At 39.1% G+C, this 12990-nt stretch overlaps 1 protein-coding gene and 1 long non-coding RNA gene across 2 annotated transcripts; one reads left to right on the top strand and one right to left on the bottom strand.

Moving 5' to 3' along the window:
• Positions 1–943: 943 nt before the first annotated feature.
• On the bottom strand, positions 944–4857 carry LOC120480839 (uncharacterized). The gene is made up of 4 exons (XR_016145595.1): positions 4167–4857; positions 3495–3565; positions 2897–2969; positions 944–1383 (listed from the first exon to the last, which is right to left on the bottom strand). It is a non-coding gene; the product is annotated as an uncharacterized LOC120480839 (long non-coding RNA).
• Positions 4858–10122: 5265 nt separating this feature from the next.
• hcar1-3 (hydroxycarboxylic acid receptor 1-3) lies at positions 10123–12252 on the top strand. Its single transcript, XM_039688659.2, has 2 exons — positions 10123–10281; positions 10894–12252. Exon 2 carries the CDS (start codon positions 10927–10929, stop codon positions 11902–11904), a length of 978 nt encoding a protein of 325 aa, XP_039544593.1. The 5' UTR covers positions 10123–10281; positions 10894–10926; the 3' UTR covers positions 11905–12252.
• The last annotated feature ends 738 nt before the right edge of the window (positions 12253–12990 follow it).

Genomic DNA, 12990 nt, shown 5'->3' with positions numbered 1-12990 from the left:
TTTACATGTTGTGGTTTGTATAGTCACAAAGTGTGCAAATATCAAGGCCATATGAGACACAGACATCTTTTAACCGTATAAATAATTCTGAAGGCGAAGCACTGCTACTTGGGCAGAGTGATAACCATCACCTGAGACGCACCGTGACGAGGAGCAGAGAGTTCGCTCAGTGTTTGGGTAACAGAGTCAGCAATTACTAACGTTAGATAGAAAAGCATAGTTTATCATGGGTGTTTGCTTTCCCAGCAAACAAGCTTCTTTGGGGCCCGAATGGGGCCCTTGCGGGCAGCCCACTGTGGGCCCAGATACCGGCGTGAAATGCGGGGCACGTGTGGGCCCCACACTTCGGGACCCAGGTGGGGCCCCAGTGGGACAGCCCACAAGTGTGGGCTGACTGTGGGCAGGCCCACAGTAAGTAGAGTGGACCCCATTGGGGCCAGTTGTGGGCCCACGACAAACCCTTATAGGGGCCCATGTGGGGGCCATTGTGGGCAGCCCACTGTGGGCCCAGATACCGGCGTGAAATGCGGGGCACGTGTGGGCCCCACACTTCAGGACCCAGGTGGGGCCCCAGTGGGACAGCCCACAAGTGTGGGCTGACTGTGGGCAGGCCCACAGTAAGTAGAGTGGACCCCATTGGGGCCAGTTGTGGGCCCACGACAAACCCTTATAGGGGCCCATGTGGGGGCCATTGTGGGCAGCCCACTGTGGGCCCAGATACCGGCGTGAAATGCGGGGCACGTGTGGGCCCCACACTTCGGGACCCAGGTGGGGCCCCAGTGGGACAGCCCAAAAGTGTGGGCTGACTATGGGCAGGCCCACGGTAAGTAGAGTGGGCCCCCATTGGGGCCAGTTGTGGGCCCACAGTGGGCTGCCTGCAATGGCCCCAAATGGGCCCCTATAAGGGTTTGCTGTGGGCCCACAACTGGCTCCAATCGGGGCCCACTCTACTTACCGTGGGCCAGCCCAAAGTGTGGGCTGACTTTGGGCTGGCCCACACAAATTATAGCAGGCTGGATGTGGGCACACTGTGGGTGCAGTTGCAAAGTTTCAGCACACAGAGTAGGTACACCCATATTACTATATGCAGTACAATTGCACTTGTTAGCAGCAATAAATCGAGGGTCATGTTTTTTTCCCCAAATAATTTATTTATATTTAATAATAATTATAATTAATGATAATACAGTTTTAAACGGCAATAACCACAGAAAACAGGGGATTGAAAATTAAAAATCAATCCCCTCAGGGGAAACAGTAGGTATTTCTGCAGTTCTGGCCCTTCCTTGCCGTCCCCATCTCTGTCCCAGGGATTACGGAGCCATGTCTTCATAGAGGCTTCCACATCACATGCAGTGGCTTGACTGCTTTTTGTCACAGCATCTAAGTGAGAAAGGATCAATTGAAATACAAATGTTAAAAACAAAATAAGGGTTGTACTGTTGAGCCATTTCAACCTAAGAAAGTTTTCAACCTGCACTTTGAATGAGGAAACGTCTTCTGATTGTTCCAGGTGCTATTTATAAATGCTTAACTAAGAGAATGACTGAATAGGTCAATGAGAGAGCTGCGGTTTATAATAACATTTAGTTGTAAGTCATTTTGGTTGGTTAATGATGAACTAAGCTTTTACAAAACATTCATAAATGATTAGCAATTGATATACTAACATTTTATGTATGTTTTGTTAATTCTGTTACAAGTCATTTACAAGTGATTAGTAAATGATTAACTTATTTTTTATGAAACATGATTATGCATTTCATAAATGTTTAAGTGATGTTAATTATTGTATGTTTTGTAGATTCAGTTATAAATAATTTACAATTGTTTAGTTAATGATTAACTAATCATTTAGAAAACATTAACATGCATTTAATAAATGTTCAATAAAGGTTTTTATTTTCTCCCTACTTATTAAAATTTAAATTTAAAATTACAAACAACCACCAGCCTGAAAAACATGTTGTATGAAGACTGTTTAAAATACCCCTCCTAATCCTCACAGAATTTGCAAGACAGAACTGATAACACCTGGGCTTATCGATACTGCGGTCTTCCTTAAAAAAAGCTTGTAATTATTTTTTTTGTACTCGTAATGATTTGTCATTACAAGTGCACAGCTATGTGAGTGGTGTTATTAAGAGTGACCACGGTTAATAGATATGAAAGATATTAATAAAAATGATGTTAATTCAGCCAGCGCACATACCTCTATTTGCTTCCTGTTTTCGGGCGAAGCCCACAGTAGTCGATTGTCGAGTTCACGCGCGCGATCATAAGTGAATATCATCTCAAACCTCTGTGTGTTCAACATCTGATTCGGATGAACTATCCATTTGAGCTGATATTCTCAGAACACCACACAGTGGTAGGTTTGAGACGATATAAATGAACTCACGTGTGAGATCGACAATCGACTACTGTGGGCATCGACAGAAAACAGGAAGCAAATAGAGGTATGTGCGCTGGCTGAATTAACATCATTTTTATTAATATCTTTCATATCTACTGCAGTCAGATTGACCGTGGTCACTCTTAATAACACCACTCACATGGCTGTACACTCGTAATGACAAATCAAGGATGTTAAGAGGCTAAAAGCAGGTTTAGACCATGCCCCATTGAAGTCAGCAGGGTGCAAATTTTAAAAAGATGATAACACAGTGTAGGCAACACCAATTTTTGTCTGTACTGACAGCACTCCAAATGTACAAAAAAAATAGCTCAATGTTAAAATTGACCGGAGTTTTCCTTTAATTTGGCCCCAGGGCCCGTTTAATGTTTAATACCGGGTTTTGGTTACTATACCAACGTATGGGTGAGTTCTTATGGATGAAGGCCTGTTGTGTTCGGTCTCTTGGTTTGTGGTAGTGGCAGCTATTGTGAAACTCACCTTTGTCATGTACTGGGTGTGGATGGCATCAAGATCTGGTCCTGAAGAATCACAGGGTCAAATGATATCTCATCTGGTAACAAGAGCATAGTAACTTTAGAAACTCTAATGATATCTTTACCCCCTGATATTGCATTGTGGATTTAAATTCAAACATTTAAAGGCTAAGAATATGAGCCATGAGTAAACTGGCCAGATATCTGTGAAAAATAACTTGCGTGCCTAAAGTTGTCGACCCCCTGAATTCAGCATTAAAAAGTTAAAAGAACTTTAGTATTTATCATTAAAAAAAATTACATGAAAATAAATAAATACCTTAGCGCTGGACAGTATGGTGTCTCATTGGCCAACATAATTAAAAACACACCTAGAGAATATACCAATGACCATGATATCCATGTTATCATAATAGTTTAATTATTATAACTTATGACCATTATAACATTATATTATTTTGCCAGCTATTATTTAGCCTACAGGCTTCTCAAGGACAATATCACTGAAAAAAAACTGGGGTTAATGAGTGTGAGACTTAATTAAAAAGCATAAATCCTACAGACCCCAAACTTTTGAACAGTATGATTGAAGTTTTGCTTACTAGTCGAGTTCATAGCCGTGGAGGTTGTCTTGGGACAGGGCTGTAGCAGGACATCATGGTGATTTTCTAGACTAGAAAATAACATGCAATGTGTCACAGAGCCAACAATGTTACATAGGATTTGCAATAGAACAAAGGGTTTATTACAAGGAATCAAGCTAGAGATGCAATGCAGAAAAGAGAAAAAGAATATATAAAATCTTAACGTAATATATTGTGCAAGAAATGCATATGAAATTATTATCATGAAACAATAATTCCTCCTTTGTTGTGGAGGTTTTTTTCAGTCCCTTCTGAAATCACTTTTATTATCAATCTTTGTAAGTGACGTCACTGATCAACAGTACGTTACAGTGTGAATTCTTTCAGGCTAGCTAGCAATTAGCTAATTTCCAATAACCCATTGACAAATTACCAGCAAAACAAAAACTGTAATCAACACAAAGATGTGGTTAAAACCCCAAACTTATGTAAAACAAGAGCTAACGTTAACTTAACTTAACGTTTAACGTTACATATTCTGAAAACAGTTGAGATGCTAACGGACTTTTTCGAAGACTCAAAACCTTTTCTACAAAGTAAATATTCAACAGAAGCGTATCAATTATACGTAAGAAAGGTGTCAGGAACGTTTGTATGTATTATTTGTGTGATTTTGTTAACCAAACTTACCTGAAAGCAGTGGAAAAACAGGGAGACGCTATTTTTTGCTGTTTGTCAGTTATAGAGGTTTCCTCGTTTCCATGGTTTCCATCTGCTCGCGTGCGCTCCTGTCTTTGAATCGGACAACTTTGAATGCGACTCGCACGCGCACGCGCGTTGAAATCATATCAATTCAAAAGGCACGCAGCATTTAAACATCTAGAATTATAACATGTAACAATTTAAAATATCATTCATTTTATATCATGAATTTAAAAATCATTATGTAGTTCTATGACCAATGTAATATTATTTTTTTCATTAGAATATGAAAGCACTAAAATGCTTTATATAAATGAAAGTTGGTAATGAAATTACGTCCAGTGACGTCGCAGTTTCGTTTGTGTCTGATTGGGCTCAGTCGTTACATCAGTGATGTAGGCCCATTTATTAGTAGCAATAATATATGTTATATATCAATAGTATAAATAATATAATATTATGATAAATATCCATCACTGATGAATACCAAAACATATCTGTAAACCATTGTATTGTTTTTATTGTGACAAATAAGTTAATTTTATTTAATAAATATGGTAACACTTTCTGTGCAGTCCATACTTATAATGAATTATAGCACCATTTCTACTTATTTATGAGCAATATTACAATTCTATAAATATATTTATAAAGACTCATTAAGACCTACCGCATTACAATATATAGTTACATCTATATTTTTTTTTATAATTCCTTATAAGTCAAAAATTTGTTTTTAAATGCACATGCTCATAATCCATTATATGCAGTTTTAGTTAATTATGGACTGACATTTCACAGGATCGTTAAATAGTTTGATTAAGCTTCTAATATTAAACCTTCTAATGTTAAAACATTTGACTGTTAAACAACTTAACTTTGCATGGGCTAACTGCCTGGGGCCCCATGTGGGTTTTCTGTGGGCAAACCCACAGTGGGTTGCCAACAGTAAACCCTCATGGGGGCCCCATAGTGAAAAACAGCTGTGGGCCCCGTATGGGCTAACCCACTGGGGGCCTGTGTGGGTTTTCTGTGGGCAAACCCACAGTGGGTTGCCCACAGTAAACCCTCATGGGGGCCCAAATGGGCAAATCTGCTATGGGCCCCGCATGGGCTAACCCACTGCGAGCCCGTGTGGGTTTTCTGTGGGCAAACCCACAGTGGGTTGCCCACAGTAAACCCTCATGGGGGCCCAAATGGGCAAATCTGCTATGGGCCCCGCATGGGCTAACCCACTGCGAGCCCGTGTGGGTTTTCTGTGGGCAAACCCACAGTGGGTTGCCCACAGTAAACCCTCATGGGGGCCTAAATGGGCAAAACTGCTATGGGCCCCGCATGGGCTAACCCACTGCGAGCCCGTGTGGGTTTTCTGTGGGCAAACCCACAGTGGGCTGCCCACAGTAAACCCTCATGGGGGCCCAAATGGGCAAATCTGCTATGGGCCCCGCATGGGCTAACCCACTGCGAGCCCGTGTGGGTTTTCTGTGGGCAAACCCACAGTGGGTTGCCCACAGTAAACCCTCATGGGGGCCCAAATGGGCAAATCTGCTATGGGCCCCGCATGGGCTAACCCACTGGGGGCCCTTGTGGGTTTTCTGTGGGCAAACCCACAGTGGGTTGCCCACAGTAAACCCTCATGGGGGCCCAAATGGGCAAAACTGCTATGGGCCCCACATGGGCTAACCCACTAGGGGCCCTTGAGGGGTTTCTGTGGGAAAGCCCACTGTGGGCTTGCTGAGGGCAAAGGGTTTGCCCTTGCCCACACTGTCCCACAGAAAACCCACACTTACCCACAGTGGGCCCGCACTGGCATGTTTGCTGGGTTATTGTATGAGCTGTGACAAAAAACAGGGGAGACCAGGTACCATGTGTCATTGATTTCCAACCAAAAACGCACCCAGATTTAAAAAAAATATCACATGAATAAATAATTATTATTACAGGAATCAATATATTTTAAATGCAATTTATTAGCTGAACCAAATGTATTCAACAGTATATAATATACAGTATAATTGCATTACTATAGGATAGAATACGGGGAAAGTAATAGCACAAATTGTTTTTGCACAATGAACTCAGGCTGAACAGCCTATCGTACCCTTTTGCACGCTCAAGTTCGTTATTTCCATGGTTATTTCAAATTTAGGCTACTAGGCGCGCCGCGCGCAGGGTGCAAGTTCAACGCGGTGAACGCGCTCGTTTTTTTCCCCAAGCGCGTCCGCGCCGCATCAAGATAAAAACATATTCATACCATAATCATATAATAGTGTCACTAACGTTACATTAGCTCTGGCTAATGGCACTGTTACAGTAGGTCATCTAAAAACATAACGGAACACTTACCTCAGCCGCAGGTGATCCACTTGTCCTGTCTGTGCTATCGATGGGATGGCCGTATCCTTCAGCACATTATGGTCCGTGTGGCAAATTCCATTTTTTCAAAATAGTCGTCCTCATTGAAATGTACCGAGCAAACATAATGTCCCTTGATAATCTTAGGTGTGTTTGGATAAATATCCAGAGTAAGTAAGTTAGCCATTTCTTCATCCAGTCAGCGTTTTTAGTTGGAATTCTGTGAAACATGGTATTACCTCCCCTGTTTACAGTCGCAGCTATTTACAATAGAGCGAAAACCCATGACTGTACTCTACGCTTTTACTATTTATTAATTGCTGACTCTGTTACCCAAACACTGAGCGAACTCTCCGCTCCTCACCACGGCGTGTCTCCGGTGATGCGGTTATTACTCCGTCAAAGTAGCAGTGCTTCGCCTTCAGAGAATAGTTCCCAGGTTTTATACGGTTAAAAGATGTCTGTGTCTCATTTGACTTTGTTATTTGTACATTCTGTGACTATACAAACCACAACATGTAAATAGGAAAACGTTTGCGTTATTTTGCCACTCATTTGGATTAGTATGAAAGCTGCAACCATTCACATCCAGTCTTTGTGCTAAGCTAGGCTAGCGGTGGGTGCGTCAAACAGACTTATAGCACGCACGGAGATGAAAAAGATATGTATGGACTTATCTAACTCTGGGGGGTAAGGTGAATAGGCTAAAGTCCCAAAAAGTCGGAGTGTTCCTTTAACTTACGCGTATCCATTGTCTAAACGCTCTGCGTCGTCTTAGTTTGTGTTTTAATGTTTGTAAATATATGTATCATTGTAACGTAGTAAATGTTTAAGTAGTTGCTTTATTAAATACAATTAACATAGCTCTGTTTTGAATCATTTTCTTGCTCATAATACCAGTCAATGAAATGCCGATTTAAAATGCTACTAGCTGTAACTAAAAATACCTAGAAGGGTATTTGTTTATGGAGCAGGGAAGGCAAATTCTTGTGGCCACAGAATTTGTTTTCACGACTCTATAAATTAATTGAGCTAATTAATTTTGCTTGTCTTGTAAAACATGGTCTGTGTAATTGATTACAATTAATTTGTGGTTAATTGCAGAGACGCACATGTATGCATACAAGTAAAATTTAAATAAGCATCCCTAAATGGGAGATTTATTAATATGTAAGACCAGTCTGATCCAAATCTGTATGAATAATTATTAATTATCAATTATTAATTATGATATGCAAATTCCCCCCTGATCAGACCCGAACGGAGTCTTTACATTGCATGTCTGAAAGAAAGAAAACTTGTCAAAACTGGTCTCTCAGAATGTGTCAGGATTGGGTAAGACTTTAATGCATGTTCACAATCCCTTTCATCATGGATATTGCGTTATTTGCATCATGACTTGAGACAGAGGAAGCTTCTGAGCAGTTGTTTTCTCAATCTCTGCTTACATCTCAGTGAGACTCTGGTAAATCATGAGGAACAATTTTTAGGATTTTACTAAATTCAAGGTGTCCACACAAAGTTGAGGCATTTTAATGCCAAACTGTAGCTACATAACAACAAATAAACTGTAAGATTGTAAGAAACCACCTTTTCCCTGACTCAATAACAGAATACCAAGTGTAAAATAAAAATGAAAGTTGGTCTTGTATGTCAATGTCACATGCAGCCTGACTTTAAGAGTAAAATCTGCTCTGTAATAATGATGTCAGAAAGTAGAAACAACAACTCTAAAAAGTCTGTAAGCCAAATGAACTGTTTTACCCAGGTTTTGCATTGTATTGTGTTCTGGGGCGAAGGGAATGTCTACAAATATCCTGGCAGAAAATGACTAGTACCTTTGCTGTTTTTATACTGATTATTTTTATCACAGTGAACCCTGACCTTGTTTGCCTCCGAAACTGACAAAACATTACTTAAGTTTAATTAATAAGAGCATGATGGAAGGAAAAAAATATTTATACAAGTTATATAAATATAATCATTATAGTAAATATTCTTCTAGAGGCTTGTTGCATAACGCCAGTTGAACAAACTCTGAATTTTAGAGTAGGTTTAGAGTTGACAAATCCATATACAGTAAATCCAACCTGGCGCTGAGTTACAAAGCGGGCGCGCAAGCGACAATAATAGCCATTGTGATGAAAGATGAAATCAGTCAGGCTTCAGCAATTTTGGGGAGAATTTTTTGGGGAAGTTTCCCCATAGTGCCACAGTTTTGGTTCCTTTTTCGCCTTTTTCGCCTTTGGCTTTTGACTTCCTTAGTTGGGGAATTTTAATTTTAAATTCAACTATATTGTTGTTCTAATTGGATTGACACCATTATATGAGAAATGATCTGAGCTGGATGATCCCAGATAGCAAACTGACATTGAATCAACGTGGAAATATGACATCGAAACAACGTTGATCTGACATTGTTTTGCTCATCGAATTAACGTTGAACCAACGTCAGACGCGTCATTCTTTCAAAACTAACGGAAAATCAACTTGAAATCAACGCGTTGTTTCAACGTTATGAAAGCAAACCAATTTTCGATTTCATTTAGCTTTGAAGAATGCCGCGTCTGACGTTGGTTCAACGTTAATTCGATGAGCAAATCAACGTTGTTTCAATGTCATGAGAGACGTCGTTTCCACGTTGATTCAATGTCAGTTTGCTGTCTGGGATGACATCACGGTTTTCTCCAGAATGGCTATATATAAATTAACTAAATTAATAACTTTTTTACAACACAAATAAACCATCACAGTAACAGATACACAGTATCACTGTACTTACTGTGAAGCTGAACTGCTATTTTCTTCTAGAAACATCACGCTAAATAATAACTCTCATTCATGCTAAGAAAAGCAACAAAGCAAAGCTGCCATGGCACAATTTTTAATTTTTTCTCTATTTGCTTTTCTCTTAGTAATAAAAAAAATGTCAAATGACTGATTAGTGGTGATCACTGTCCACACCATCAAAGAGTATAAAAGGTGTAAAGGCTGTGGCTCTGAAGCAAAACATCTCTGTTTGATCATCTTGACCAGCCCACAAAGCAACATTAGCTCAACCAATGCCATGAGTTTGGGGCGGATCGGAGAGTTCATGAAATCTGTTTTTTCACAATGGAAACAAATGATTGCAATTTCCTGCAAGTAATAAATCATGATTTATACGGTAAAGGTTTAGTAAAGCTGTTTTGTTATTCCAGTAAAGAGTTTAACATTTCATAATTTTCTTAGCAGGTTTAAAGAAAGAAAGAAAGAAAGAAAGAAAGAAAGAAAGAAAGAAAGAAAGTCAGGGTGATATTTAGTTGTTTAGTTTCACTGTTTAGGCTTCACTTACCCTGATCCCATTAATTAATTATCTAGTTCTGTGCTATTTAAGCCCATAGGTTTCCTCTGTTCAGTGTTCAGTCTTGTTTTGGTTTATGTGATTATACTATGCTGTATTCATCCTTGTGATCTCCATTTTGGATTTATTCTTTAAAGACAGATTGTTTTTGTTTTTTAATGCCATCATTGTGTGTATACTGCAGCATGCAGCCACACACTACATACAGAAAGATCAGTATCAGTTAGGCTTCACTCTATTTTGATGTCACTATGACATACAAGAGGAAGCTTGCTTTAAGACAAGCTCTGGGCGGTCATTACCCTCAAATGAGATCACTGAACTTGAGCTGAGACAACCTTATTTACACTCTCTGCTTACATCTCAGGGAGTCTGAATCAGAAATCTAGTCTGTAGTGAACTCTGGTAAGTCAAAACAATATTTGTTCAGAAGTCAACTCAAATATTTTACTTTTCGTTAAGTTTAAATTTTAGGTTAAATGTATTTACTATGTAAAAAATGGGGTTTGGAAACCTGACAGTGCCATATAGATAATGTTTAAGGATAAAACTAAAAAAATCATGTATGACAGTTTAAACATCCGTTCTTAAATGGATGAATTGTCTTTTAAAAAATCTGTCAACTTTTCTGGATGCCATGGATGGATATCATTTAAAGGGTTAAAACTGCATGGTCACTTTGGTGTAGAATTATTTCAAGTTGTGGGTGCGCATGGAACAGTACTTCCAACTTCTATTTTATGAAACTGTTTTTACTCTAAAACAAGTGCTTCAGCATTTTACACTGAGCAGGAACACACGCTTCCTTCTACACCGCAAACATCCTCTATTGTTGCAACAAGTTTTCTATTACTTCTAGGAGAGAGTAAGAGTGTTGTAACAAGTTAGTTGTAACATCATTTTATCCAATTAGAATGGAGGAAGGAGACGTGTTTCTGAGGTGACAGCAGAATGTTGTATTCTGTACAACTGTATTTCTGTTGCAGAATTGTGTTGAAATGTCAACTGTATTTACAGAAACTACACAACAACTCTGACTGTTGAACTACCATGACACCCAACGTCACTGCACATCACTGTGGTAGGTCAACTCAGAACCTGGTGGCATCCGTCCTTCCTTCTCTACTCATCATTGAGCTGTTACTCGGTCTACCTGGAAATATTTTGGCACTGTTAGTCTTCAGCAAAAACCTTAAGTCTTTAAGGGCCAACGTCATGTTCCTCTTCAACCTTGTTTTGTCTGACTTTCTGCTTCTAGTCAATCTACCCTTCCGTATTGACAACTTCATACGTGGCGAGAAGTGGATATTTGGAGACGCATGGTGTCGGGCCAACCTATTTATGCTGTCAGTCAATCGTTCGGCCAGCATTGCCTTCATGACCGCCGTGGCTGTTGACCGCTACTTCAAAGTGGTCCATCCCCATCACAAAATAAATCACATAAGCACAAAACAAGCAGCTGGGGTTGCCTGCTTCATCTGGGGCGTTGTGATATCTCTAAGGATCCCTCTGCTGGCCAACAATCTTCTGAGTGTGGAAAATAACGTTTCTCTTTGTAGGAGCTTCAGTAACTATGAGAAAACACCACTAGGCATCCACCTGCATTATGCAGTGTTTATTTTAGAGTTCTTCGTGCCTCTAATACTTCTGGTCTTCTGCTCTGTGCGTATTGCATGTATCCTACATTCTCGCCAGATGAACAAGGACAAGAGAGGACAAAGGGCTATTCGAACTGTACTAGTAATCGTTGGGGTTTTTGTCCTCTGTTTCTTCCCTAGCATTGGAACAGGATTGACAGCACTCTATTTTAAAAAGCTTGGAGATAAGTACTGTGAGGGTTACAATCTCACCAGTCAGTTGTTTTCTATGTCCATAGCCTTTACCTACCTAAACAGTGCTATGGACCCAGTCATCTACTGCTTCTCTAGCTCTGTCTTCCGCAATTATTTGAAAAAAGCTGTAAACCAGACTGGATTAATGAAGCTACAGATGAGCCGACGGGAGAGTATGCCCAGCGGAAGTGATTGAGAATGGATAGGGGTTTTATAAGCATCAGTGCTGTGTTACTGCTTAATATACAAAGACTTTTTTACATTTACAATCTACATTTGAAGTAGATCAAAACCTTTCATTAAAGTTATACATGCATTTTGAAGAATACACATTCTTGTCTTAGGACAACTTTGATGAACTTTTTTGATCCACTTCAAATGTCGACTACTGTATTATATTTTTGGAAATATGTATTTTTTTTTTATTCTGATGCATATAGTACAGAAATTGTATATAATACATCATGTCAAATGTCATTTACATGATCTACTTACAATATCATTATTAAATAAAATTAATACAAAAAAACTATTATATATATATATGTGTGTGTGTGTGTGTGTTTGTGTGTGTCTGTATATATATGTGTGTGTGTGTGTGTGTGTGTATATATATATATATATATATATATATTAGAGGTGGGCATAGATTAATTTTTTTAATCTAGATTAATCTAGATTGATTTTGAAATTAATCTAGATTAATCTTGATTAAAATGGCTCATTTGAATTCTACCAAAGGCTTGTGCTATACCCAAATAAATAACCTCGCAGGTAGTTTGTAATTAGGCCTAAATATGTTTTATACAAGATTTAACACAGGAATGTTCATATTATATTACACGATTTAACACTATAATTCATATTATTGTTCATATATAACACTGGAATGTTCATATTAGGTTTTCTTGTGTAATTCTAAACCCATTTGATCTACTTTTCTTCTATGTAACACGAAATTAATTATTTTGTAGTGTCCGGGTAGCTCTTTTTCTTACAATACAAATAAATAGAGAGGGATGAAATATCTGATGAATGCATGAATACAATGGATAGCCTAATACAGAAATCAGCTGCATGAATGACAATTGCTGATGTTATTGGATTTTCAGGTGAGATTCTCAATTAATTCAGTTAACGGATGCTCTGAAATCACTTCATACATTTTCTGTATCCGATCTTGAAAAGACCAGGTGTAAATGCCCTCCGAAACTCCGATCACTCAAACTACATCAGAAGGTAGTCTTGGCCACATTCCAGACGAAACTGGACATGTAAATGC

Source organism: Pimephales promelas, chromosome 11 (genome assembly GCF_988280905.1).
Source record: "Pimephales promelas chromosome 11, fPimPro1.hap1.1, whole genome shotgun sequence".
In the NCBI taxonomy this organism is placed as follows: Eukaryota; Metazoa; Chordata; class Actinopteri; order Cypriniformes; family Leuciscidae; genus Pimephales; species Pimephales promelas.
This window is presented reverse-complemented; position numbering and strand designations above follow the sequence as displayed.

Coding starts and splice junctions, on each gene's coding strand:
- hcar1-3 (XM_039688659.2), top strand. CDS start 10,927: ATGACACCCAACGTCACTGCACATCACTGTGGTAGGTCAACTCAGAAC.